Below are 26,862 nucleotides of genomic sequence, written 5' to 3'. Positions count from 1 at the left end.
GGGGGGGGGGGCTGGGCGACCGCAGCCCTCTCCTCCTCCTCCTCCTCCTGTCCCCCTCTTCGGGGCGGGGAAGCCCCCCACTGGGCTTCTATATCTTCCTGTGGGGGGGCAGAGTTTTGGGGGAGGGTCTCCCCGGTGGAGCCCCCCACCCTCGTTTGAGCTCAATCAGGGAGGCTGGGGTCCGGCCCCCCCTGCAGCTGCCCGGGGAGGCCCGGGGAGTGGGTGGCCCCCCGGGAGGGGCTCCCGGCGGCCCTCACTGGGCTCTCTGCTCGGCCCGCAGCAAAAGCGGAAGCTGCGCCTGTACATCTCCAACACCTTCAACCCGGCCAAGTCGGACGCCGAGGACTCGGACGGCAGCATCGCCTCCTGGGAGCTGCGGGTGGAGGGCAAGCTGCTGGACGACGTAAGCATCCGGGGCGTCCAAGGGGGGGGCGGGGGCACAGGCCAGGTGCCCCCCCCAAGGTGGCCAGCCACTGGTGGGACATCGTGAGGAGGGGCTGGGTCGGCTGGGGGGTGGCCAGAGCCAGTGGGGAGGGGAAGGAGCCGAGTCGGTGGGGGGGGGGTGTTGTCTTCTCCTGATGGGGCTGTCCCCCCCCACCCCCTCCACAGCTCAGCAAACAGAAGCGGAAGTTTTCCTCTTTCTTCAAGAGTTTGGTCATTGAACTGGACAAGGACCTCTACGGACCGGACAATCACCTGGTCGAGGTAACTGGCCTGCCCCCCCTCCCTCCCTCCCCAGGCAGAAAGGAGGGGCTGCCCTCCGTCCTCCATCTTGGGCTGGTGGGCGGGTGGGGAGTAGAAATTTAGTGGAGCCTTGACTCAGCCACAGAGAGAGAAGGCAGAAAAAGCACTGTGTGTGTGTGTGTGTGTGTGTGTGTGCATGCTTCCATCTCCCCCAGACTTCCTTTCTCTTCCTGGAATAGGGAAACTTTAACCTTTAACCTTTAATCCTCCTGTGTCCCCCCCACCCGCCGTGCCTCCCCACAGCCCCGCCTCTGCTAAGGATTCCCATGACTTGCCTCATGTTTGTATAGCCACAGCAAAAGCACTTAGACTTACGTGCTGCTCCACAACGGTTTACAGAGTCTGCCTCTCCCCCCCCCCAACAATCTGGGTCCTCATTTCACCTGACCTGGGAAGGACGGAAGGCCAAGTCAAGCTTGAGCCGGTCAGGATTGAACTGCTGGCTGTGGGAATGCAGAGCCAGCCTGCAACGCTGCGTTCCGGCCACCGGGGGTCCCTCTTCTGCGTCTGCCCAGGGCCGCCCCTCCACCAGCCTCCGTGGGTGGGAGGGGGAGACCCACAGCTGCGGTTGCTTCCGCACAGGGTCTTCCCAGACGGCAGCTGAAGGGCCGACAACGGGCAGAGGTGGGCCACGAGCGGTGGCGATCGCCAGTCTCCGTGCCGGCGACTTCTTGATCAGCGGCAAGGCTGGCGGGAGTTGCACGCCGGTTCCCAGAAGGCTCCTGGCTGGTTTCCCATCCCCAGAAGGCTCCTGGCTGGTTTCCCATCCCCAGCATGATGGGCTTCCTTGGCCGAGCCGCCTGCCTCCCCTTGGCGCCCCGTTGGAATCGGCAGGGCTCCGGACGAAGCCTCTGGGGACGCAGACGGGCGCAGGGCCTAAACGGACCAAGTATTGGGCTCGCTAAGCACTCAGGGCGGCGACAGAAGTGCCGCCCCCCCGGGGAAGGTATGGGTCTCTCCCTCTCAGGGACCCTCTTGCTTCTTTCTGGCAGTGGCACCGGACCCCCACCACCCAGGAGACGGACGGCTTCCAGGTGAAGAGACCGGGAGACGTCAGCGTGCGCTGCACTCTGCTGCTCATGCTGGACTACCAGGTGGGGAGTGGGCTTCGGGGGCAGGCATTCAGACCCCCTGGGGCCCAGCTCCCAAGTCACAGGGGGGCCTCGTCAGAACCGCTGAGCTGTCTTTGGGCAGGCCGGTTCTGGGGAACTTCATCGGTGGCGGTGGTGGTGGTGGGGAATATGGGGAAGGGGAGCTTGTGATGACCCTGACTCCAGCCTAGCAACATGCCAGCTGGACTTCTCTGCTCTCCCACTGCCATGGGCCCCCCTCCCCTCTCCCAGGGCCCTAGCCTCCCCAGGGCGCCCGGGGGCCACAGGAGAGATAAGCTGGGTGCGTTTCAGAGGCAGCAGCTGCTTTCCGCAGCCCACGCCAAGTTCCTGCCTCTCAGGGCAGCCCGAAGGCCGCTGGGCGCAGCTTCCTGTGTCAGCAGGAGGGCATCTGAGAGGGGGGGAGACTGAGCTGTCCAGTGCCTGGTGGGGGGGGGGTCACCTGACCCTGTTTGGCAAAGGTGGGGGGCTCTGGGAGCGGGCAGTGCAAGATACCCAACTTTTTTAGGGAAGGCCGTGGAGAGGCGCTCATAACTGCCGCTTCAGAGAGTCCCGGAAGGAGTGGACCATCCTGACCCCTCTCGGTCTGGATTCAGGCCTGGGTATAGGACAGCCGTGGTTGCGCTCGCCGACGACCCCTGGCAGGAGTGGGGTGGGAGGGGTACGTCCATCCTGGCTTCCCTTCCCAGACCCCTCCTTTGTGTGGTGCCTCTGTTTCCCCCCCACCCCCGGTCCTGTTGAAGCGATTGGCGCTCTCTGCCACTGGCTGTTGGGCATGTGTCGACGCCTAGACCAGGCAGAAAAAGTGGGTGATGTGAGCCCCTCCCCCAATTCAAGGTCCCCCGTTTGAAGAGCTTGGGCCTCTGCAGCTAAGTCTGTCCCGGGTGCCGATTGTGCCCTTTGGGGGTCACCGCTCCCAAGTGGCCGACTATGGTGCGCTGCCACGGGTGGGCCAGGCCTCAGAGCTCCCTTCCCAGAATGCCGCAGAGGGGCGAGGGATGGGTGGTGCCCCTACTGCGTAATGGGATGCCCGCTGCTCCGTGGGCTGCATCGGCTGCTGCTGGGCTTCTGGTGACCATCCAAGGTTGCCAGCTGGGAAGCCCTCCGTGCTCAGGTTTTTTCCCCTGGCGGTTCCTGCCCATCCTCCCACCAGATCCAGCAAGGAGTGTGTGGGCTCCCGGTCGCCCCTGACCAGCAGTGCCCCCCCCCCAGTCAGGCCCAGGAAGCAGGCGGCCCCTATGGCAGGCCTTCCCCCCCCCCAGGACAGCCTCTCCCAGACGGAGCCCCAGCGCAGCTCCTGGAGGGCTGGGGAGTCCCGCAAGGCAGGTGTGTCTGTCCTCTCAGGCCTGGGGAGGGGGCCAGGGTGAGACCCCGGCCTCTTTTTTTGGTTCCTGGGGAGTGGAGGGCGGTGTTGCAGCCACCGTTGCTCTTTCTTGAGATTCGTGTGTGGTTTTAACTCTCAACGCTGCCCAGAATTGCAGCTGAGAGATGGGCGGCTACCACATTTGATGCAGCGCTTGTTCACGTACTTCTCAAACGTCTGTGTCGTCCATCTCGCTCTCCTGAACATAATAAGCATTTTAAAAAAGGGCAAATAAAGAAATGCTGCCTGCAAAGTGGGTGGGGGGCCGGGGATTCCCGCGGGCAGCTTTTCCGGACTGCCCTTTGCAGCCGGACAAGAGAACGAGACCCCGAGGCCGCCAAAGGGCTTCCTTTACAGCAGCGTACGATTTTATTCACACAAACTACGAGCAGCCCTTGAGCCGATCCAGGAAGGCAGCACTGAGGGAGCCTGGGGGGGGGCGGATGGGCCGTTGGGACAGAGGGGTCCTGGGGTCCCCGCTGGGAAGGATGGAGAGTGAGAGGCTGGCCGGGTGGGGGCGGGTGGTTGGGCAGCTAGCCCGAAGCCCTCGAGCCTTCGGGAGTCAAAGGAGGCCCTCGGTTGCCCAAGGGGACGCTTGGCGTTTGCTCTCTCTGCCCGCAGCCTCCCCAGTTCAAGCTCGACCCCCGCCTGGCCCGCCTGCTGGGCATCCACACGCAGACCCGCTCGGCCATCATCCAGGCGCTGTGGCAGTACATCAAGACCAACAAGCTGCAGGATTCCCACGACAAGGAGTACATCAACTGCGACAAATATTTCCAGCAGGTGAGCAGAAAAGGGGAACCGGGGGTGGGTGGGTGGGTGGAATGCTCTGGGATTAATCTGGCCCTTGCGCCGGACCCCTGAGATGGGGCATTGGGGGTGGGGTGGGTCCTCCATCTCCCCCACATCAGAGCTGGGTGGCAGGGTGGGGTCATCCTGGGGGTCCGAGGCTACGGGGAGCTTCTCTCTCGTACCCTGGCAGAGCTGCCTCCCAGCAGGGCTTGGGTCACCCATGGGGGTGCTGAGATGGAAGGGTTTTCTTTCCCCCCCCCAGTGAAGCCCAAGGTGGCCGGTGAGAGCCTGGCAGTGGCTTCCTGTGTGTGGGGGGTCCAAATGGGGCCAAGGAAGAAAAGAGGGTGGGAGACATCCCCCCCCAGGCAGAGCGAGGGCTGCCGGGCTCAGAGCGAGTGACCCAAAGGGGCCATCCTCGGACGGACCCTGAAGTTCTGCCCAGGCCCCCGAGATGGACCCAGGAGGCACTGCCTGAGGCAGCCACGGGGGGAGAGAGGGCCGGGGAGGGGGGACCCTGCTCAACCTCGCCGGTCCTCTGGCCGGAAGAGGGCGAACGCCACTGAGCCTCCCGCCCATTGGCCGTTTTCAGATCTTCGACTGCTCCCGGCTGAAGTTCTCCGAGATCCCACAGAGGCTGACGAATCTGCTGCTCCCACCGGATCCCATCGTGATCAACCACATCATCAGGTCCGCTTGCTCGGGGGAAGGGCCGCCGAGGGTCCGCTCGGTTCGCGCCCCTCGTGAGCAGATCCGGTCGGCGTAGTAGGGGGGGAGGTCCCCGCTCTGCCACGGGGGCTGGGGGGGTCAAGGGAACCAGCCTCTTTTGGGGGAGGGAGGGAGGGGGGCCTCCCCAGGAACGGTGCTGATGCTCCGGGCTCTCCCCTCCTCCCCCTCCAGCGTGGACCCCAATGACCAGAAGAAGACGGCCTGCTACGACATCGACGTGGAGGTCGAGGACCCCCTGAAAGGGCAGATGAGCAGCTTCCTGCTCTCCACGGCCAACCAGCAGGAGATCACCGCCCTGGACAACAAGGTGCCACCAGGAGAGCCAAGCTGGCTGGGCGCAGAGGGAGGGAGGGAGGGTGCAGAAGGCCGGCAGCCTCTGGCTTATACGACTGTATCAGGCTAGGTTCCCGTCCGGCCATTATGAGGCTGTAAACAACTCAATGTACCTAATACTGCTTCCTGCTGCTACGTCCCCCGCAACGACAACCCTGCGAGGTGGGCTGAACGACTCCTCTCCGGAGCCTTTTGATCCAAGCGGGCACTTCCAGGGTGGAGAAGGGGGGGCAGGACAGGTTGAGGGAGAGCTTCCTTCCCCCCTCCAGCCTTTGGGGCTGCCCGGAGGTCCCTGACCGGGGTGGAAGCCCAACTTTTCATGACTACGTATCTCAGTGAGAGGCCCGCAGGCTCCCCCTGGCCTAACCCCCCCCGGGGTCCCCCCACTGGACCGCTGGCCCTGGGCCTCTGCCGAGAGGCGCCTCTACCCTCCGAAGCCTCTCCGGCCACTTATGCCAGCCGCTTCCGCTTCCGCCCGCCCTGCAGATCCACGAGACCATCGAGTCGATCCACCAGCTGAAGATCCAGAGAGACTTCATGCTCAGCTTCTCCAGGGACCCCAAGGGCTACATCCAGGACCTCCTCCGCTCCCAAAGCAGGGACCTCAAGGTCGGTCGCCCCCCACCCCGCGCACCAGGGGCCCGAGCCGGGATGGGACCCCGAGGGCCGCCGGGCATTGGTGCGCTTGGACCTTCGGCCTTGGGGGGAGGGACTGGCCTGCCGCCCCAGAGACCCCCGACTGCTTTCTTCTCCTCCCTTCTCTCCGGGTGCAGCAGGACGACGGGGGGGGCTTTCGAGCTGGGGTTCGCCGCCCCCACAGCTCGAGGGCCAGGTGGGGGCAAGCCCTCCCCCCGTGCAGCTTTAGACGAAGCCTCAGTACCCACCCCCCGTAGTCACAGGGAAAGGCTTGAACTGAGCTGCTCCCTCCAGCCAGGGCAGAGAAGGGCCCGGGAGGGGAAGGGGGGGTCCTAGGGGGGGGTTGGTGGGTCAGCGTAACCAAAAAAACGGCCCTGGCTTCCCTCAGCCAGTGGGGGAGGCTCCCAGGTGGGCGAGGAGGTTCCTTCTCGGGATTGGAGGGTCCCAGAAGGTTAAGAAAAGGTCAAGAGAAACGGGGTGGGCAACCGAGGCAGGCTCAGGAATTGCAGCAGGAATTCTGCAGGCAGCCAGGCCATCCACCCATCCATCCACCCATCCGTCCTTCCATCCACCCATCCATCCATCCATCCGTCCCTCCTCCCCTTTGACCGAGGCCGAGGCCCACTTCATCCCGTGTCTTTCTTAAATCTTGGGACCCTGAGCTCCTTCCCTTCCCTTCCCGTCTAATCTAGTCAAAGGAAGAAAGAGTCCCACAAGCTGCTGGCTTCTAGTAACACACACACACACACACACACACACACACACACACACACACACACACTGTCTTAGTGCAGAGTGATCTTTTCCAGGCGCCTCCGTCAAGGCAACCACTGCATTCTGGATTCCCTGGGTCCCCAGCTCCACGTCTTCCCTCTTTCGGGGCGCAGGGGGTGGGTGGCACAGTTTCCCCCCTCAGGCAGCGTCCCTCTTGGGTCTGGTGTCCCCCCTCTTTCTTCCGCAACCTCTTTGCTTGACCGTTCAAAGCCGCTCGGTCACCTGACCGTCTCGTGTGGCATTGGAGAGTTTTGGAGCGCAGCGCATCCCGGCGAGCCGGCGCTCATTTCTGAAGAACCCGGCCATTTCTGGGGAACCCCCACGGGTCCTCTGTCGGGAGCGGCCCCTTCTCCCATTTCCCTTCCGGTTCCCCTGCCGGTCTCTCCTTCGGGACTTCACCTGCCTCCGTCCAGACGCTGCCTTCCCCGCTCGGGGCCCGAAGCTCTTGCCCCTGGCCCGCCCTTCCTCTGGAGTCCGGCATGGGCTCCTCGTCACCCGGAGGGTCAGGCTCGCTTCTCCAAGTTCTCGGGGAGTGGGGGGCTGACGAGGCCCACAGCATCAGAGGCCCCGGGCCTCCCCTTCCTCGCGCCGAGGAGAGTCTCGTGGGATCCCAGGTCTGCTCAGGGGCTCCGGGGAAAACAAGGGCCGGGGCGGGGAGGGGGCAGAATTGTCGGTTTCTTTCCTCCGCTGAGACCCGGAGGGAGCCTGTTTGGGCTCAGCCGCTCACGGGCTCTTCTCGCCCGGCAGGTCATGACGGACGTGGTGGGGAACCCGGAGGAGGAGCGGAGGGCAGACTTCTACCAGCAGCCCTGGTCCCAGGAGGCCGTCAGCAGATACTTCTACTGCAAGGCAAGGCAGTGGAGCGGGGTGGGTGGGGGGCGGGGGCTGGCCCTCGAAGCCCCTTCTCTTGGGGCCCGGAAGCTCCCGCAGCCCAACCCACTGCTTTTTTTCTTCCCTCCACCTTTTCAGATCCAGCAGCGCCGGCAAGAGTTGGAACAGTCTCTGGGGGTCCGCAACACATAAATGTCTACCAGCCTAATTTCCCCCCCACCATCACCCCCCCCCACCGTTCCATCAAGCATGGACTTTTCTGTGTTCCATCACCCGAGCCCCCCCCCATGGAGAACGGACCGGCTCCGGGACCGGCCTGGGGGAGCCCACCACAGCACCAGCATCACCAGCTATAGAGTCTGCCTCGCACACACCCCTGGCCCCCCGCCCTCCTCCTCCTCCTCGGCTCCGTGGGCTGTGCAGAGGGAGGCGAGAGGCCATGGCCCACAGCAGGAGGCTCCCCCGCCTCCCCCACTGTCAGGACCGAGGGTGGACGGCCTGCCCCCTTTGCGCTTCGGTCCACAGTGCCCGTTTGCCACAAAAGGTCTCGGCCACGATCAACCCGGCCGTTAGGATGAGATCTGGGACACATCCCGTTACGGGCTGCGTGAAGCCAACGAAGCACCCGCAACCGGCTGCGACGCTGGGGGGGTGTCCCGCAACGGCCCCGGAAGATTGGAGAATTGCGGCGTTTTCCTCCTCCCGAACTGGACCGGCCTCTGACCGGTGGCTGGCTGGGAGGGTCCGTCTGCCAGGCACGGGGAAAGGGGTCTCTGGCAGCAGCCCAGAGAGATCCAGAGGCCAGTGATCCTCTTCACAGCAGGCGCCTTGGGCCGGTCCTTCTGGCCAGCAGGTCCAGGAGCCCTGATTTGCTGGAGGCCGGCCATGGAGCTCTGCCTGGTGGGCCCTGCCTGGACCGATCCCCATCGCAGCACCCCCCAAAGCATCAGGGGAAGGGAAGACCCCCCCTGGACTCCCCTGAGCCTGTCAGAGTCAGCTTGGACCCCTGGGGAGCCCACCCTGACCAGCCACAGGCTCCCCTGGAAGCGGTTGTGCCCTGCAGGCTGTGGGGTGGGGGGGTGCCAGGCTGGCTGCTGCCAAGGGAGGGTCGGGGGGGGGGAAAGGAGGTGGAGGCTGTCGACTGGGCCCCTGGAGAAGAGGGAGGCGGGAAAGGGCAGGGAGGTAGCCGGAGAGGCAGCACAATTCCCGTCCCGTGCAAGATGGGGGTGGGTGGGGTGAGCCATTGTCCCTCTCTCTCTCTCTCTCATTCTCTCTCTTTCTCTCTCCCTCTCTCTGTCTCTCTCTCTCATTCTTTCTCTCTGTGTCTCTCTCTCCATCCCTCTTTCTTTCTCTCTGTCTCTCATTCTCTCTCTGTCTTTCTGTGTCTTTCCCTCCCTCCCTCTCTCTCTCTCTCTCTCTCTTTCATTCTCTCTGTCTCTCTCTCTGTCTGTCTCTCTCTCTCACACTCTGTGTCTTTCTCTCTCTCCCTCCCTCCCTCTTTCTTTTTCTGTCTCTGTCTTCTCTCTCTCTCTTTCTCTCCCTCCCTCCCTCCCTCTTTCTCTCCGTCTCTCTGTCTCTCTCACACTCTCACTCTCTGTGTGTCTCTCCCTTTCTTTTTCTCTCTGTCTCTCTGTCTCTTCTCTCTTTCATTCTCTCTCTCTGTCTGTCTCTCTCTCTCACTCTCTCACTCTGTGTCTTTCTCTCTCTCCCTCCCTCCCTCCCTCCCTCTTTTTCTGTCTGTCTGTCTTCTCTCTCTCTTTCTCTCCCTCCCTCCCTCTCTCCCTCTCTGTCTCTGACTGTCTCTTTCATTCTCTCTCTCTGTCTCTCTCACTCTGTGTCTTTCTCTCTCCCTCCCTCCCTCCCTCCCTCCCTCTTTCTTTTTCTCTCTGTCTCTGTCTTCTCTCTCTCTCTTTCTCTCCCTCCCTCTCTCCCTCTCTCTCTCTCTCTCTCCCTCTCCCTCAGCATCAGGGAGGTCAGAAAGGAAAGCAGACGTGGCCAGACGTGGTTTCAGCCGAGGTGGCCGATGACTCCTAGCACCCCCTCCACCCGGGGGGGGGGGCTGGGCTTTTGATAGTTTGGATCAGAATCGGGCCCTTGGAATCCTGGTTGGCTGGCAGAGCCTGGGACCCGACGTAGACAGGGGGCAGCCTCCCTGCCGGAGTGTCCACCCTGAATCCCCAAGAAGGGGGTGGGTGGGGGTGGGCAGCATTGGACAGCAAGGAAAAACTGCCCCTGCCCCTCCTCCTCTCCTCCCCCTCTGCTGGGAACCTGGCCTCTTTAAGACAAAAGGGCCAGGTGTTTCCCCAAAAGTTGCGTGCACCTGAGCCCCTCCCCCTCCAGGGGAGGGGCCGGGACTGAAAGGATAGGGCAGGGCTGGGGGGTCCACTCCTGCGGTCATTTCACCGTGTCTGTTTTTAGCACATGAGTGTCTCGTTGGCCGCCCTCTGGGGGGGGGACTCCCGGTCCCTGGGTGGAGAGGGAGTCACAGGTCCCATGTTCCACCCCCCCCACCGTGGCTGCCATTTCTTTGTCGTGTGGTGCCGAGTGATTTGTAGGAGAGTGTTCAATAAAAAAAAGAGCCTCCTTGCTTTGTATCTCTTTCATCCCGGGGGGGGGCACTTTTATTTGTTGGGCAGCCGGGGGTCCCCCTCCGAGCAGAGTCACCGGGGAGGGAGGGGGGGCTGCATTTTGGAGGGAGGGTCTCACTGGCACAGGAGAGGGCCCCACCAGCCACGTCTTTCCACCAGCGGTGTTGAGGGGGGGACCCTTGTTTGGACTCCCCTCTTTTTCAGATGCCCCAGCGGGGAGGGGAGGGGAGGGGAGGGGGGGAGAGGCCGGCCAGGCCACCCATAAGCCACATCCTCTCTCGCCAGAGGCTGCCTGGCCCTGTCCTTGCTCTGCCTCCTCCGGGACCGGGGGGGGGGGAGGCTGTTGGGGGAGGGTCCTCAAAGAAGCCACCCTGCCTCTCTCTCTGAAGTGGCCCCTTTAAGGAGCCAGGGAGGGCTGGCTATGCCGGGGGGGGGGGAGAGGGCAGGGGGGCAGCCCCACCAAACAGTTCAGGCCCCATTCCCGGCAGATGGGAGGGGAGCCCTGAGTTAGGGGGGGCTGCCCCGTTCTGGATGGGATTGGGGGGTGTTCATTGTGACCCACGGCCCAGGAAGGGCCACCCTTGAGCCCACAAGGGACCAGCCTCGGGTGTGGGTGGGTCACGGCTGCGAGGCCCGTGTGAAAGCAGCCCATCTAGGCAATCTCCGGGCATGGGGGCTCTTTAAGCAAGAGGAAGCAAGGGCCCCTGCCGGCCTCCTCCGGGCCTTCCTTCCTTCCTTCCTTCCCTCCCCAAGGCAGGAGGGGCACAGCTGGGCTTCTGCCTGGGGCAGCAGGGATGGGGCTGCCCCTGCCGCTTGAGGGACCAGCTGAGGGGCTGCTGGCTGCCCCTGCCGGCCTGGCTGCCTGCGGGCCCCGTCTTTCAGCAGGGGACCCAGTGGGGAGCCCCCTCCCCCGGGAACGAAGCTAGCCTCAGAGCGTGCTTGCTGATGAAAGGGCTTCTCCCCCCCCCGCTTTCCCCCCCTCCCCAGCAAGGGCTGGCTGGATGCGGACCCCCTTTGCCCGGACCCAGAGCGAGCGGCAGGCCGAGAGTTCAGTGCTGATCCGCTGGGCGTGGGGTGCGACGTGAGGTCGTCATCCGTGGCAGGGACTCTTCCGATTTCCTTCCTGGGGAGGGGGGGAGCTGAGCGAGGGTCTTCTCCCAGCCCCTCCTCTGGCAGCCAGGTCACCAGGCCAGCCAGAGGACGAACGCAACCTTCAGGATCGCAAAGGCCAAGCCGGGCAGGGGCAGAGAGGCTCCTGGGACATAAAAAGGAAGGCCGTCAGCGGAGAAGCTGCGGGGGGAGGATTCCTGCACGGAGCAAGGACGGGATGGACTAGATGACCCTAGGTATCTCGCACGACTTAACTGTCGTATTGCAAATCCCAGAAGTAGGAGTGGGGAACCCGACTACGGCAGATTCCCAAGGTGACAGATTGTCCGGATCCTTTTGAGGGTGGCTGGAGGGGCAGCTGCCTCGGACTCGGGGGGGGGGGGAAGCTTCTCCAGGGGGGCTGGAGTTGGGGAGGAGTCTCTCCCCAGAGGCTCTGGGCCCTCGCCCACCCGCCCATCCATGGGGACCCTGGGCTGAGCTGGAGGCTCCGGTGAAGTGGAGCAAATTCAGATCACAGGAAGTCCCCCCCCCAGGCGCCCCCTCCCCTCCCCTCACTTCCCAGCCCCTCCCCAGCCCTCTCCCAGGGAAAGTGGAAAAGCCTCTCTGTGGGGGGTGGTCTCCCACCAGGGAAGCCCCCCCCTTTGTTTCCTCGCCTTCCCCAGGTGCCCCCCCCGAGCAGCGCCCCTGCGAGGCATGTTGTGTTGGTGCCCCTTTCAAAGTGGGTCATCACAAGGCAGGTGTGTGGGAAAGGAGCGGAGTGGGCGTCACAACGTCCCAATGATACGTCCACCGAGTAGCCAGAGGTGAGATCAAGACGGCTGGAGGGCCGCTTCCCTCTGTTGTGCAGCCCCAGCACAAGGCCACCCCGTGGTCCCTGCCCCCCCGCCCCACGGGCTTCTCCTTCCCCCTTTGGTCCAGCATGCAAGTCCAGATCCACAGCGCTAACCTTGGGTTGGGGGGGCGAGGGGCTGGGGAGGGGATTGCGGAGAGGTCCTACCTCCGTTGGGGATGCAGTTGGGGGTATGTCCCGTCCAGGTCCCGTCCACCTGGCATCTCGTGACCGCCAAGCCCAACAGCCTGTAGCCAGGATGGCAGCGGAACCGGACCTCAGACCCGGCCAGGTAGTGGGTTCCGTCTTTCACCCCGTTGGAGGGCGGGGGCAGCCAGCTGCAGGAAACCACTGGAGGGAGGGAGGGAGGGGTTTTGATTCAGCCCCTCAATGGGCCAGGCATGTTGTTGCTGGACAGATAGGAAGATAAGAGTCCCTCCCTCCCTCCCCGCCCCGCCCCACCCCGAAGGGAGCTGCCGATGCTTGGCCAGCCCACCTGGGCCGGCTCCACGTGGCTCTGGCGTCTGTTTCAGGGGTGGCCGGGGTGGCCGTGCTGAGATGGGCCACCTAGTTGGACCCCCACCGTTTCCCTCCTTTCTCCTCATCTAGAGCGCACATGGGGGGGTCACTGGTGCCCTTCGAAAGGCCGCTCGACCCATTTCAGGCGTTCGAGGTGGGCCGGTTGTCCCGTGTCCTCAGAAGAACTTGGCGCCTGGCCAAGCCCTGCAGCTCCACCTGAGCTGTGGGGGCTGCTCATAATCCCCCTCCTGTCGCACCAGGGGCGCTACAGTCCCCTCCCCCCTGAGGGCTGAGTAGGGGGGCATTCATCCATTCACCTCAGTTCTCACATTACTCAGACTCCGACTGACCGGGGGCTGCCGGACACTCGGTCAGAGGACCCGAGTTGGTGTCACCACACAGCCGGGATGAGACCCGGAGGCACTCAGTGGCTGCAGGGACGGAGCTGAAGGCTGGATTGGGAGAGCGACCTGAACATTGTCACTGTGTGGGTCCAGATTGTGCTCTTCTTGTGTTGCCATTCCGTGCTGGGTGTAAAACGCCCGCTGGCCACAGGCGGCAGAGGGGGAGCCTCTGTGCTGCTGGGGATTTCAGGGTGTGAGTGTGTTACCTGGCCGCAAGTTGTATTGGAGATTCCTGAAGCGGTGGAGGGACAGCCGAGTGATGTTCCCCACGGCCAAGTCTCCGGTCGTCAGGACGTCGAAGCGGCAGAAGGTGTCAGTGTTGCAGAGGGCAGCCGCCTGCTGCAGGAGGGAAGCGTCGGCGTCTTCGGGGGGAGAGAAGACGGGGACGAAGGAGGAGTTGTGCTTCGGCCCGTGGACGAAGTCGTGCAGGAGGTCCTGCGTGTCGTAGGTGAAAAGGGACGTTTCGTTCGTAATCGCCCCTAAGAAGGAGAAAGGAAAACGGTCGGTCCGAGTCTTGAAGGAGAAGGATCGAAAACTTTCCTTGTGACACAGAATCTCTCGGTCAGGCATGTCGGCTTCCTCCGGAGGCTTCTAAACCAACATTGCCTCTGCTGGACGGGCGGCCGTGTCAAACCGATAAATAAAAGACAGTGGAACAATATAAGCTGGCCACGTGGAGCCCACGGGGGCATCAAGTGGGGGCATCCTCCCATGGTTTAAAACGGCTGACCACGGGTGGCCTCTCCTGGGAGGGACAAAAGGGCCGCCCGTCCCGCTTCCGCCGGCGACTGGCGAGGTCAGGTGTCGCCCCTGGAGACGGGGAACCCTCAAGGCCCTTAGCAGCCAGAGGAACAATATTAGTACAGCTGGAATAACATCTAACAAAGCTGCTCCTTTTAACGGCCTGAGACATTTTGTGGGGGGCACCGGGCGTTCTTTTACTTCCCAGGAGCCACTGCAAGCCCCCCGCCACTCGCCTGCCTTTGGCATTTATTCCATGTTGAGTTCTCTTGTGGCCGGCCCTTTTGCAGATCCTATGCGCCAAGAGGATCTGGCTGTCTTGGGCGACTCCGGTGGCCAAAGTCCAGCTCTGCCCATCATCCTTTCCGCCTTGCTTCCCCCTCTCCCCCCCATTTTCCCTCCAGAACGGCCGCACTCACAGTCTGCTCCGAAGGCGAAGTGCTCCCGGGGGCCGCTGCTGGCCACGTCCAGGGCCGTCCCGTTGGGAAGGGTCAGGTCGTCCTGCCACTGGCCGTTCATCAGCCCGAAGAGCCCCTCCGTCTGGTTCAGGAAGGTCTCCGGCAGCAAGGCGGTCAGGCTCAGCATCTTCCCTCCGTGGCCCCTGACCTCCAGGCCGGCTCCGGAGGAGAACATCGCCATGACGCTCTGCCCAGGGCTGCTGTAGAGGAAGAGGCCTGCAGGGGAGACACAGCGAGACCCTGGCCACTGCGAGGCAGACACCCCCCCCGGCTGGCCGGACTGGCAAGAATGGTGGAGTTACGCCCCCCCCGGAAGGTTCGCCCCCTTCAGCAGTTGGAGGCCGTAGAAGCTCCGGGTCATCCAACCTCAGCAGGGACGGAGGGATCCCTCCCTATCGGTTGGAGCACTCTGGGGGGGCTGGCTCGGAATCTTCCGGAATAAGGTCCACAGCTGCCAATTTCAGGGATAAAATTTTGCAGTTCAAAACAGCCCAAGTCCTTCACTTCGATTTCTCCCGTGGCTTTTCTACGAGTGGATAGAATCGGCGGGCAGGGATCTGCCACTCAGGCAATCCCGGCCATAGCAAGACGGGAGGCCCATCGATTTAATGAAGGAGTAAAACCTTAGAAGCCTCCTGGTCCGATCTACTTCCCAGTGCAGAATTCATTCCCGCCTTCCTGTCCGAAGGCCGTCGCTGGAGGAGGACGCTTCATGGGGCAGGAAGGCCCACCCAGAAGGGCGGCATTGACATTTGCCCCCTAATAAAGTAAATCCTTCCTCCGGCTCCTAATTCGGAGGGTGCTGGGGAAGGGGAAGCCCCCCTCAGAAGTCCCCTGGGGAGTCCTGGGGGCACGAGGCCAACCCCTGAGCCTCATTTAGGCCTGCCTTGACCGGCAGGGGAGGTGAGGTGTGCCCGGAGGGAGGGAGGGTCTTCTCCTGCTCTGGCCACCAGGTGGCACAGCTGCTCCATGTCATCAGAGCTGGAACAGCTGGCAGAAGCAGAAAGTGGGCCCTGGAAAATGTGTGTGTGTGTGTGTGTGTGTGTGTGTGTGTGTGTGTGTGTGTAAGGGGGGGTGTCTCCCTCTTCCTTGCCCTGCGGCCTATCTTTGCCAGTGGAGACGCTTCAACGGGGTCCCCGCTGAGGAAGCTGAACGGAGGCCCCGCCGGGCAGAACGCCGGAAGGGAATCACGCTCGTCACCTCCCTTCAGGGATGACCCCAAGATTTATTTTATTTATTTATTTATTGTATTTTTACCCCGCCCTTCTCCTTGCGGACTCAGGGCGGCTAACAGCCTAATAAAAACAAATACAAAAGTACAAAAATAGTACCGTTAAAACGTAATTAAAAGGAAATATTTAATTTGGCCTTTGTTATTTTTAAAAATTATTTTAAAACCCAGCTAAAAATACCCCTTAGGCCAGTCCTGCCAGCTTAAATAGCCATGTCTTGAGGGCGCGGCGGAAGGAAGGGAGATCAGGGATCACCCTGATCTCTGGGGGTAGTTCGTTCCAGAGGGTGGGGGCTCCCACCGAGAAGGCCCTCCCCCTGGGGGTCGCCAGCCGGCACTGTCTGGCTGACGGCACCCTGAGGAGACCCTCTCTGTGGGAGCGTACTGGCCGATGGGAGGTAATCTGAGGCAGAAGGCGGTCTCGGAGATATCCAGGTCCGATGCCATGAAGCGCTTTGAAGATGATAATCAGCACCTTGAAGCGCACCNTGCAGCTCGCGCAGTAACGGCGTTACATGGGAGCGACGAGTCCCTCCCAACACCGCCCGCGCGGCTGCATTCTGGACTAACTGGAGCCTCCGAGTGCTCCTCAAGGGGAGCCCCATGTAGAGAGCATTGCAGTAGTCCAGGCGGGAGGTGACAAGAGCATGGGTGACTGTGCGCAAGGCGTCCCGGTCCAGATAAGGCCGCAACTGGTAGATCAGGCGTACCTGATAAAACGCCCCCCTGGCCACGGCCGCCAACTGGTCTTCCAGTGTCAGCCGTGGGTCCAGGAGGACCCCCAGATTGCGTACCCTCTCCGAGGGAGCCAAAGTTTCGCCCCCTATAGTCAGCGACGGAGTCAGCTGACTATGCCGAGGCGCCGGCAGCCACAGCCACTCGGTCTTGGAAGGGTTTAGCCTGAGTCTGTTCCTCCCCATCCAGACCCTTACGGCCTCCAGGCATCGGGCCATCACGTCAAGGGCATCGTTGAAGGATCCCGGCCTTTTCTACCTCCCACTTCTGACATGTTCTCGCACCCCTTACAAAAGTCCGAAATAACTGCAACGAATGACGCGTACACGCTATCAATTTTGAAAACCCAAGTTTTCGCGACCCCTGGAATACTGTCTCGCAGCCCCCCAGTCGGTGCCAACAGCCCCGGTTGGGAACCCCTGAAGGCTTCGCTCCGGGCAGGTGGGAGAAGAGGGGATGAGCGCCAGGGGAGACCCTGTTTTACCAATACAGGGTGTTTTTTTTTTTTAAAAAAAACAACAAATCAGAGAACGTCCTGCCCGCCTAGCGAGCCTCATACAGCAGTGACCAAAATTGTGAAAACCTTTTGGGAAAAGTGTACAGTAGAAATGCCACCTTTGGTTACGTTTCCACCAATTTTTTCTTCTAATTTCTTTATAACTGTAGCCTTGTTCACTTATTTTGTTCATATTATTTTACATCACTTTCTGCATGACCAATCCACTCTTTGCACCATGACTTTAATTTCATGATGTTTTACAAGCTCACTCAATGAAAAGCACACAAAAATACCCCAACCAACTTGATGGTGATCACATAACAACCTGACCAATGTCCCCCTCTCAGCTTCAATAACTGGATCCTACTGTGATCTGATTGGCTCATGGCCAAAACAAGAGGACACCCGATTGGCTCTCTAAGCACTGATGCTCATTGGCTACAGTCAGAGGAAGGAAAGATACCGGAGATCAACCTGAGCAAGTTATGCTTCCTTTTTTTCTGGCTATTTGGCTATCCCTTTTCATAGAAGACAGTACAGATCACTGAACAAACGGTGCTGCATGACATTCTTGATTAAATGATCTTTCCATTGATGTATAGTTTTATGGTGCTACCCCCCCCAAAAAAAGTGGCGTTATTAGCCGTCAAACCTCAAAAATACACTTTTCCCAAAAGGTTTCCACAATTTTGGCCATTACTGTCATTAGCCCTGTGCCTGGGGTGACAAGCCTGGGGGTCCTTTTCAGCCAGCGTGGGATTCCCCCAGGGCTGTGGGGGTGAGTGGGGGGGGAGGGCTCCGTGGCTCGGACTCGCCCCCTCCTGGCTGGCTAAAAGGGGTGGATTTCCAGGGTCCCCTAAGGAGCTGCCCCCTTGACGGGGACTCTGGGCTGGTCGGGGCAGAAGGAGGGAGGGAGGGAGAGTGGGAGGTTGGGAGAGAGGGAGGGAGTGAGGGCAAAACCCCCTCTTTCCTTAGCTGGGGTGTGTGTGTGGGGGGGGGGGTCCGGCTCTGTTCCGAACAGTTTGGGCCAAGGCTGGAGCAGGAGGCGGCCGGCTATCCCGTTCCACGCAGTAGCCGATCGGAGGCCTCCAGGCTGCCCAGCGCCCTGTCCAAGGTGGGCATCCCCTGGACCGAAGGGTCTCTTTCTCTGCCCCCCTCCCTGCAGGAGAAAGCTCCTTCCCCCCCCCACTGTCCGTAGAAACAAAGCAAAGTCTAGTTTAACGAAGAGAAGGACGAGGGGAGACAGGATAGCAGCCTTCCAGTATCTCAGGGGCTGCCCCAAAGAAGAGGGAGTCAAGCTCTTCTCCAAAGCGCCCGGAGGCAGGACAGGAAGCGACGGGTGGAAACTAACTAAGGAGAGAAGGCTCGCCCAACTATGCTTCCGTGATTCTATAACTCCGACAGCCCGGGGTCGCCCGTGGCCTTGAAACGAAAGGGGTTTCCTGCAAGTTTCCCCTCCCTGCGCCCCCTCTTTCAACCCCTGTTCTCCTCTCACCTTTTAAGTCCATCCAGGTTTGTTCAGAAAAGTTGAGGGCCTTTTGATTCAGCAGCACCTCCCAGTGTCGGGAATGTCCCGGAAGGCGAACCTCGACTACGTCCGAGTTCTTCTCCCGCATGGCGATCGCTGAGAAGCCTGTCACTTTGGCTTCGGCCCCTGCCGGGCAATACAGTTACAAAGAGGTGAGCAGGGAGGGGGCAGCTCTCCCCAGGACTGAACCGAGATCAGCTGCAGACATTTTAAAAACCAGCGTGGCCTGGGGAGGCAGTTCCCGCGTTTCGATTCCACCGCAACTGGTGTCAGCAGTGGGATCCAAAGTTTCTGAGCTGCAACGGGGACGAGGGCAGGCCCTCCGCTGCAGAGGCGAGTGGACAAGGGGGGAGACCTCTTGCGGGAGGAGAGGCGGTCACAAGGGGGCTCCTTTGGAGCGGGGACTGAGTTCAAATGGGGTGCCCTAATGCCCTCCACCCCTCCACCCCTCCCCTCAGCCCCGTCCTGCACCCCAAAGGGATGAGGGTGACCCCCTCCCAGTCTTGTGCCCTCCGGGAGCTGTGAGAGCAGGGCGGGACCTGCCGCCCTCAGGCTTCCATCTGCAAGGCCTTCTTCGCCTGGTGGGGGAGAGGGGGAGGACCCGTGCTCGGCTCTGGTGGGGCAGATCGGGTGCTGGAGAGAGGGAGTTTGGGCACGGGGGAGGGGGAGGGGGAGCCTCAGCAGCTTCCCCCCTTGTGAGAAAAATCAGCTGCAAATTGTCCGAGGGTTCCGGCCCTCAACGCCCGAAGCTCTTGGTTTTCACCTGAACTGAGACTTAACTTTCCCTTTTAGACAGGCCGGGGGGAGGGGAGGTAACTAAATAAAATCTCCACCGGGTAAGGTGTGAGCCCAGGTAGAGTTAAAAAGGAACTCCGGGCCTTGTGGCTGAGCAGGGAAAGAAATCTGATCTTTAGAGACACCTTTCTTGGTATCAAAAGGACAACCGAGGAGAAGAGACAGGGGATTGAGAGATACATTCAGCCTAAACAGTCCTGGTTCACGCAGGGCCTCGCCTGGGCCCTCGACTTCTCCTTTCCCCTTCAGCCGGACACCCCTGAGGCCGGCCGGACGTTGCCTGGCTGACCGGGGCCCCTCCACGCCTGCCTGCTGGGAGGGCAGCCCTTGGCCGGGAGCTGAAGGCTCAGTTAGCCCAGCCTGGTCGCCCCAACAGGCCAAGGAGGAGGGAGGGTTGGGGGTCTCGGTCCCCCCTGGCAGGTCATGCTGAAGGGGGGGAGAGGAAGCCAGGGAAGCGGGGGAGGGGAAGCCAAGGCATCCCGGTTAGAACCCTTAGGACATCGGCCTTGATCCGGGGCAGAACAAGGACACAAGGACCCCCCCCATGGTAGTGGTCCTCTTCCTCCTCTTCCTTCCTCTCCTCCTCCTTCTCCTCCTTCCTCCTCCTCCTCCTTCTCTTCCTCCTCCTCCTCCTTCTCTTCCTTCTCCTCCTCCTCCTTCTCCTCTTCCTCCTCCTCCTTCTCTTCCTTCTCCTCCTCCTCCTTCTTCTCCTCCTCCTCCTCCTCGTCCTTCTCCTCCTCATCCTTCTCTTCCTCCTCCTCCTTCTCTTCCTTCTCCTCCTTCCTTTCCTCCTCCTTCTCTTCCTCCTCCTTCTCCTCCTCCTCCTTCTCCTTCTCTTCCTCCTCCTCCTCCTCCTCCTTCTTCTCCTTCTCCTCCTTCTTCTCCTTCTCCTCCTCCTCCTCCTTCTCTTCCTTCTCCACCTCCTCCTCCTCCTCTTCCTCCTCCTCCTCCTCCTCCTTCATGGACTCAATGATTGGTGGACTCAATGACTGGTGGTGGTTTAATGCGGCCATTGGGCTGCCCTCCCAGCAATGAATCCTCCACCCCGGGAGGGAGAACACGGCCGGGGAGGGGGGGAAAAGGCCAAAGGCCAAAGGCCAAAGGGGAGACCTGCACCTGGCTCTCCGTTGAGCAACCGAGCCCGACGGGTCCTGCCTTGGACGCTCAGGGAGGTCCGCTTGGATCCCAGCACCAGGTATTCGCCCAGGCCCTTGAAGGTGAAGTTGAGGCCATCGAAGGTCAGGAAGTGGGGGTCCCCAAACGCCGCAGCTGTGGAGAAAAACACAAACTGGAGCAGAGGCTGGGAAACCTGACCTGCTCCCCCGACGGTAGCTCTGCCTTTGAGAGAGTCCACCCCACCCCCTTGCTAGGGGCCAACGCCGTAGGCCTGGGGGGGTCCCTGCCCCCGACGGGGGATCGGTGGGGAACAGGCTCAATCCGCCCGGCTGAATCCCTTCCACCCTTCCTCTAATCCAGGGGTCCCCAACCCCCCCATCTGTTGAGCGGCAATGGGCCACGGCAGGCCAGCAACCGGTCCGTGCAAACAAGCGAAGCCCCCTCCGCGGGATGCAGGCAGCACACAAAACCAGCCCCCCCCCCCGGGTCCACGGAAAATCCTCTCTCCAGGGAACCAGTCCCTGGTGCCCAAAGGCTCGGGGGGGGGGAGGCTCTGCAAGTCTCATCCAAGCCGGGTCCGTCTCTGGCCCTCCACTCCTGCCCCTCACCGGACGTGGCCCCTCAAGCGAGCCCCCTTCTGCAAACAGAGACCCCCGGGGCAGCAGGGACTCCGCCTCGTGGCTGTGGGTTCTGGGCACAACCAACCGACCAACCGACGGGGCTCCCCTCTTATATGAGACGCTCCCCCCCACCCCCGGCCTTCCTTCCCTGAGGTCGGCAGGCCCGTTCCTGCTTTCCTTCTTCCACATCGGATTCTGAGGCCGGGGGCAGCCTCTGGGGTGGGGGCCCCTGGCAAAGGAGGACACTGGGGGACACTGGCAGCAAACCCCAGCTGAAAAGGACCCCCCCAGGCAGTATTGCTGGGGGGGAGGGGAAATGGGGGGGCCCTCCCTCCCTCCTCAGGTCCCGGTCCGAGCGCAGACACCCAGGTGAGAGAGGTGACCTGTCCGGAGCCAGGTCCATCTGAATCCGGGGGGGGGGGCAGACCAGACCCGGGGAACGCACCGACTCGGGGCGGCCGGTATCTCTGGCAGCCGCTGGAGGGACGGTGCTTGAAGTAGACGTCGCAGTGGTGGGACCAGAGGCAGCAGTAGTAGAAGCTGAGGACGTCGTAGAGCCAGTGGGAGAAGCCCGGGATGCGGGGGGGCTTCTTGTAGGGAGGGGCTCCCCAGTCGTGGCCTCGGTCCGGGGTGCTGCCCCCCATGGAGTCCCCCGTGAGCATCTGGGCGCCGGAAGCGTTGTAGCAGCACTGCTGCCCCGCGGCGTATCGGGGGCTGTTGGAGGACAGGAGATGGTCGGAAATTGTCCCGAGAACACCCGAAGGCATTTGGGGGGGAACAAGGATACCCCCCTCAGATGCTCCCACCCCCAGCGGGCCTTGGATTGAGAGGTGGTGCTCAATGGGTTTCGTTACTCTTTTCTTCTTGATAGTTTGTGATCTTGGATTGTTTTTATTTCTTTGTACGCTGCGCTAAATCACATGTGAATTGGTTTCTGTGTGCGTGCGTGTGTGTGTGTGTGTGTGTGTGTGTGTGTGGTGTAGGTTGACTTCCTGCCTTGAGGGAATGGGGCCTCACCTGGCCTGGACGCTCCTGACGCAGTGCACTGCCCCGGGGTGATAGGTGCAGACGCTGCCCTTCTCTATGTCGCACCCGTAGTCGGTCTGAAATGGGAAGAGGCGGCTTGGTCAGAATCTCTGGAAACTGACTCGGTCGGTTGTCCGATTTCGTTTCAGAAATGAAAGAGTAAAAAGATGTCAGGCTTATTTACTTATCCCCCTTAGATCAGGGGTAGGCAACCTTGGCTCTTTTATGACTCGTGGACTTCAACTGTCCTCTACACATAAGTTTATGAGTTTATATTTCATATTTTGTATTTTTATCTCTTGTGCTTTTATTGTAGTGTGATATAAATGTGTCATACAATAAATAAATATCTAAGCAAGGTTTCCAGTCTTTGAAAAAGGTCTCCATTGTTTGTTTGTTTTTCCCCTCTGACCAGACTGGTCAGCTTTGCCATTTCCACAATTTCCATCCAAAAGGTATAAGATTCACCAGCTAACACAGGGGTCTTCAGTATACAGTATATAGAACAGGGGTCTTCAAACTGGGCCCTTTGGTGACTGGTGGACTTCAACTCCCAGAATTCCTCAGCCAGGCACGCCGGCTCAGGAATTCTGGAAGTTGAAGTCCCCAAGTCATTGAAGGGCCAAGGTTCCCCACTCCCTGGTCTAGGGTGTCCTGCTGGAGCAGGGGGTTGGACTGGATGACCTTCCAGATCCCTTCCAACTCTGTTACTCTATGATTCTGTAAGGGCGGGGTCTTCAAACTAGGCCCTTTTGTGACTTGGGGACTTCCACTCCCAGAATTCCTCAGCCAGGCACGCTGGCCGAGGAATTCTGGGAGTGGAAGTCCCCAAGTCATCAAAGGGCCCAGTTTGAAGACCCCTGAGCTAACCCCTTTGAAGCCTCTGCCACCAGCCACAAGGCTCTCGTGGACGGGCCGTGAGCCCAGAGGACGTTCTGCAGGGCCGGGGGGGGCCCTCCTTGATGTTTTGGGGTCACTTGCTCTCCAGAGCTCCCGGGAGGGGGGGGACTTCCCAGAGCCAGGGAAAGGAAGGGGCGTCTTCCAACAGGGCAGCCGAGGAACGAAAGGGCCCCTCCGCCTTCTCGCTCCCTATATCCGTTTGGGCACCTGAAGGTCACACCTGGCAGAGGTGCCCCCGTCCCTGCTTGCTCCCAAAGGCGGGCTGAAGCTTTATGCCCCCTTTTCTCCTGGCCACGAACCGGAGGATCGGATCCCTTCGCCCCCGCCTGCCTTTGGGTGAGGTTTGGCAACCGGCCGGCCTAAACGCGATGAAATCTGGCACGAAGGAACGGGGAAGATTTCAAAAATCCAGGGTGGGCCGATTCAGCTGTCAAAGTTAAGACCGACACTTTGATTGGCACGTAGAAACGGCACAACCCCACCCTCCCCCTCCTGCCAGGAAGGGCCCCCTTCATGCTTTGGGTCGGGTATCTGGATAATCCCCCCCCCCAGCAGGGATGTGACCGGCACCTCCTGCCTCCTGCAGTGATGGGGGGGAGAGCAGTTCCTCCTCCACCCTTTCCCAGAAGTGGTCTTGCCCCCTCCCCCCCAGGAATTGCCCCTGGGGGGGCACCAAGAGAGGGTCGGCTGAGGTCCCTTTCCAAGGTGGGCAGGCAGGCCGGCAGGCTGGGGCCAGGGCAGGCTCTGGGGCAAGGCGGTGCCCAGCGTACCACCCAGAGGGGCTGCCAGGGGGCCCCCTTGGCTCACTTGCTTCCCTCCCCCCCCTCAGAAAGGCCTTCGGACGAGGTTCCGGCTGGTCCCTCCGGCCCGAAGCAGCTTCTCCCGAGCGATGCAATGCTGCCCCCCCCCATACGCAGCACAGGTCTGCGCACCATCTGATGTGGGCCACGGAGCATCACTCCGCTGCTGGAGCAATCCACGGGAATCTGCCCCAGGGCCTTCGTCCCCCCCCCCACCTCCCCGAGCTGATGTGGGGCACCCCCTTCCCCCTTCAGCCCCACCTGGTTCTGCTTTCCAAGGCCGGCCTACTGGGACAGAACACAGGTCTTGGATGCGATTTGAGAGTAATCGTTTATATCTTTTCTTCGATTTGCATCCCACCTTTGCTACTTCGTGAGTAACTCAAGGCCACGAACACACCCAATGCTCCTTCCTCCTCCTCCCCCTGGTTTCCCCACAACACCACAACCCCGCAAAACGGACGGGGCCCAGAGAGACTCCCTTGCCTGGGGTGGAACTGGAACTCCCAGCCTCCCGGTTCCTAGCCTGGCGCCCTCGTCGCTCGGCCCCGCCCGTCAGCCCTGAATCCTGGCACACACGCAAGGAGGGAGTGTTGACACCTGCGGAACCGGCCGGTCCAGTGATCCACCAGGAAGCGAGCCTCCCGCCCAATTCCCGACATCTCCTGGAGAGTCCCGGGCTGGCCTGCTCCCTCGTGCCACGCTCCAGAGCGGGTGTGGAGCTGAGCTGGGGCTGGTGCCAACAGGAAACCGATACTCGGGTAATGAGAAGCCGGCCTAACCCACCCGGTGCCCGGCCTGCCACCGCCTAGTGTGAACCCACGTTCCCAGACGGGGCCACGAGTGGGAGGGCCCCGTGTGAGCCTGGCCCCTACATTCTGCAGCCCGAAGGGACCCCTCGCAGGGCTCGGCCGTCTCCCTCTCTGCTCTGGCCCCACCTCGGGCTACCTGGCTAGGCGGATCAGCATTAGGAAGCCCCCCACCCACACACCCCCACCTGCCGCAATGAATTCTCAGGGTTCAATCACGAGTGTGTGTGGGGGGAGGGGAGGGTCTCTGGGAGGCGGAGCCCCAGAAATGAGAGGGACGGTCATCCCGTAGCATCTCCGCTTTGACCCGGAGCCCTTCAAAGGCACCGCCACAGCCTTCCCCTCCCAGGGCTTGTGAGCAGAGTGATCAGACGTTGCCTTCGCGGCCGGCCTGGAACCACGCCTGCCACAAGCGGAACCTCTCCGGGCACCGGGGCACTTACATGAAAGCGGCCGGAGTCAGCTCGGGCTTGGGCCAAAGTGCAGGGACAGTCCGGGATCTCCTCCAGGAAGTTGGGCAGGTCGGCCTCCTTCCTGTCCCACTGTTGGCACTTGGCGGCCGCCCAGGCGGCGGAGTTCATCCGGAAGGCCTCCTCCAGGTGCCAGGCCAGGGCGTGCTCCGTGCTCCAGATGGCAGCCACGTTCCTGACGTTGGGGAGAACCAGAGGGAGAAAGAATGAAAAGTCTGGAAAAGTCTGGAAAAGTCACCGGGAGACGAAGTGGGCAAAAGCGAATCTGCTCTTGGGGACGTATCGTTTCTACTAAGAAAGGGCCTTTTTTGAGTTTGCACGATCCGTTTTATGTTGAAACACAACGCAAGTCACGACTCCTTTGAGTGGAGCCCGGCTCGTAGGGACCTCCGAGACGTCCCCGCGATGTTCTGGAGAAGAAGACACGATCGGCCAATGCCGCCGTCTTTAGTTCTCCATCTACTGACAGCTCTGCCGTTTCCCGGTGGCCTCCATACCAAATACTGACAGGGCCTGACCCAGTTTAACCTTTGGGGATTAATCCAGATCAGGAAGCCGCTAAAACGGGGCACCTATTTGCTGAAAGAAGCTGAATTGCTTCACCGGGAAGAAACTGGGAGAGGCTACAGGCCTCTCAGTGGGATCGGCTGATTTCTGCTTGAGAGAAAGTGGACCTTTTGTGCCAAGAAGCCTGTTGCAACCAGCCGTGCGTAGCCGCCCTCCCTGCTTTCCCACGCCCGCCTGTCCGGGTCGGGAGTGCATTGACGTCCCTCCTGCCCTGCAGTTCCTCCTGGGATACTCACGGCTGCCCTTCCAAGGAACCGTTGGCTGAAATCCTCAGCGCGCCCATCTCCCAGCCCCCGTGCTGAGCGGAGGGAGCAGGCAGGAAGGCGAAGTGTCCGTGATTAGGGTAGTTCCGCTCCAAGGAGTAGAGGTACTTCCACTCAGCTGTCCAGTTGTCAGAATAAGGCTTGCCTGGAGAAGGGAGGAAGGAAGGGGAAGGAAGGAAGGAAGGAAGGAAGGAAGGAAAAGGAAGGAAAAGGAAGGAAGGAAAGGAAAGGAAAGGAAAGGAAAGGAAAGGAAAGGAAAGGAAGAGGAAGGAAGGAAGGACGGAAGGGGAAGGAAGGAAGGAAGGAAGGAAGGAAGGAAGGATGGAAGGAAAAGGAAGGAAGGAAAAGGAAGGAAGGAAGAAAGGAAGGAAAAAGAAGGAAGGAAGGATGGATGGAAGGAAAAGGAAGAAAAGAAGGAAGGATGGACGGAAGGAAAAGGAAGGAAAGAAGGAAGGAAGGATGGAAGGAAGGAAGGAAGGAAGGAAGGAAGAAAAAAGAAGGAAGGAAGGAAGGAAGGAAGGAAAAGGAAGAAAGGAAGGAAGGAAAAAGAAGGAAGGAAGAAGAGACTTGAATAATCCCACCAGCTGCACCTCAAGCCATCGCACGAGGAGGCTGCTGGATACTGCCCCCCCCCCAATGTTCCCCTGGGCGAAAGAAAAGCCACAGCTGGGACAGGGGGGGGGCTGGAAACCCTTAGCCCGGCAGCTGCATTTCCCACCCAGGCAGGTCCCTGGGCCTAAGACCGGCCCACTTGGCTCTGCCTGGCGAGAACCCTCTGCCCCTCCCAGTCCTGCCGGGGCCGGGGGCGGGGGGGGCAGGAGAGGGGAGGCCTGCAGGCCTGGCAGCCTTGGGCTCCTGGGGACGGCAGCCCCTTTCCCATCCATCTCTGGTTCCATTTTAGGCCCGTTGAAGCAGTGCCACCGCCTTTCCCGGTGATGAGGAATTGTCGTGTTGCGGTTGTTATGCCAGATGGGGCTAGTAGTGTGTACTTTCGGAGGTCCTTTCGGACTCTCTGCTTCTGCTTGCAGAGCGGAGGGCGGCCGTGGCCAAGAAGCCTTTGCACCGCTCCCTCTTCTGCCGCCCGGAGTGCCCGTTCCTTGATCAGGAGACCTCCTGATGGCCCCCGGTCACTCCCCTCTTGGGCTACTGCAACGCCCTTTACCTGGGGCGGCTGTGGGGGGCGGCCACCCGGAGCCTGCCATTGGCTTAGAACGCAGCAGCAGTTTGGGGGGTACCACACAAAGTAAACCCCACTAGGTTAGGGGAGCACGCACACGCTATTTACAAGCTTGTGGGTGCTCCGGTCCTCAGGCCCCTACTCGGTCTCCAGGGGACTTAGATCCCCCGGCCCGGGACTACCGGCTGTTGTTATGTAACGCCAGGTCCGTGGTAAATAAGGCCCCCCTCATACAAGATCTTATTTTAGAGGGGGGTGCGGACCTGGCGGGTATTACTGAGACCTGGCTGGGCGTCGAGGGAGGAGTCCCTCTTGTAGACATCTGCCCGCCGGGTTTTCAGGCATTCCATCAGCCGAGGACCCGGGGTA

At 61.2% G+C, this 26,862-nt stretch overlaps 2 protein-coding genes across 2 annotated transcripts in view; one reads left to right on the top strand and one right to left on the bottom strand.

Annotated features, from left to right (window-relative positions):
* LOC107296615 (SWI/SNF-related matrix-associated actin-dependent regulator of chromatin subfamily D member 3) overlaps nucleotides 1-7,500 on the top strand; it is a 10,553-nt gene extending 3,053 nt beyond the window's left edge. The window contains exons 4-12 of the mRNA XM_015825961.2: nucleotides 281-403; nucleotides 610-705; nucleotides 1,737-1,838; nucleotides 3,838-3,999; nucleotides 4,598-4,695; nucleotides 4,906-5,041; nucleotides 5,554-5,676; nucleotides 7,225-7,326; nucleotides 7,447-7,500. Coding sequence (XP_015681447.2) covers nucleotides 281-403; nucleotides 610-705; nucleotides 1,737-1,838; nucleotides 3,838-3,999; nucleotides 4,598-4,695; nucleotides 4,906-5,041; nucleotides 5,554-5,676; nucleotides 7,225-7,326; nucleotides 7,447-7,500 — 996 coding nt within the window. The remainder of the gene's footprint in view (nucleotides 1-280; nucleotides 404-609; nucleotides 706-1,736; nucleotides 1,839-3,837; nucleotides 4,000-4,597; nucleotides 4,696-4,905; nucleotides 5,042-5,553; nucleotides 5,677-7,224; nucleotides 7,327-7,446) is intronic.
* A 285-nt stretch (nucleotides 7,501-7,785) lies between these two features.
* Nucleotides 7,786-26,862, bottom strand: part of SUSD2 (sushi domain containing 2) — a 28,402-nt gene continuing 9,325 nt past the window's right edge. The window contains exons 5-14 of the mRNA XM_029286104.1: nucleotides 25,290-25,461; nucleotides 24,460-24,661; nucleotides 21,499-21,584; nucleotides 20,927-21,195; nucleotides 19,862-20,014; nucleotides 17,918-18,076; nucleotides 13,919-14,173; nucleotides 12,965-13,237; nucleotides 12,004-12,186; nucleotides 7,786-7,889 (exon numbers count right to left, since the gene is read on the bottom strand). Coding sequence (XP_029141937.1) covers nucleotides 7,786-7,889; nucleotides 12,004-12,186; nucleotides 12,965-13,237; nucleotides 13,919-14,173; nucleotides 17,918-18,076; nucleotides 19,862-20,014; nucleotides 20,927-21,195; nucleotides 21,499-21,584; nucleotides 24,460-24,661; nucleotides 25,290-25,461 — 1,856 coding nt within the window. The remainder of the gene's footprint in view (nucleotides 7,890-12,003; nucleotides 12,187-12,964; nucleotides 13,238-13,918; nucleotides 14,174-17,917; nucleotides 18,077-19,861; nucleotides 20,015-20,926; nucleotides 21,196-21,498; nucleotides 21,585-24,459; nucleotides 24,662-25,289; nucleotides 25,462-26,862) is intronic.

Source organism: Protobothrops mucrosquamatus, unplaced genomic scaffold (assembly GCF_001527695.2).
Source record: "Protobothrops mucrosquamatus isolate PMUCROS unplaced genomic scaffold, P.Mucros_1.0 scaffold2896, whole genome shotgun sequence".
Lineage (NCBI taxonomy): Eukaryota > Metazoa > Chordata > Lepidosauria > Squamata > Viperidae > Protobothrops > Protobothrops mucrosquamatus.
This window is presented reverse-complemented; position numbering and strand designations above follow the sequence as displayed.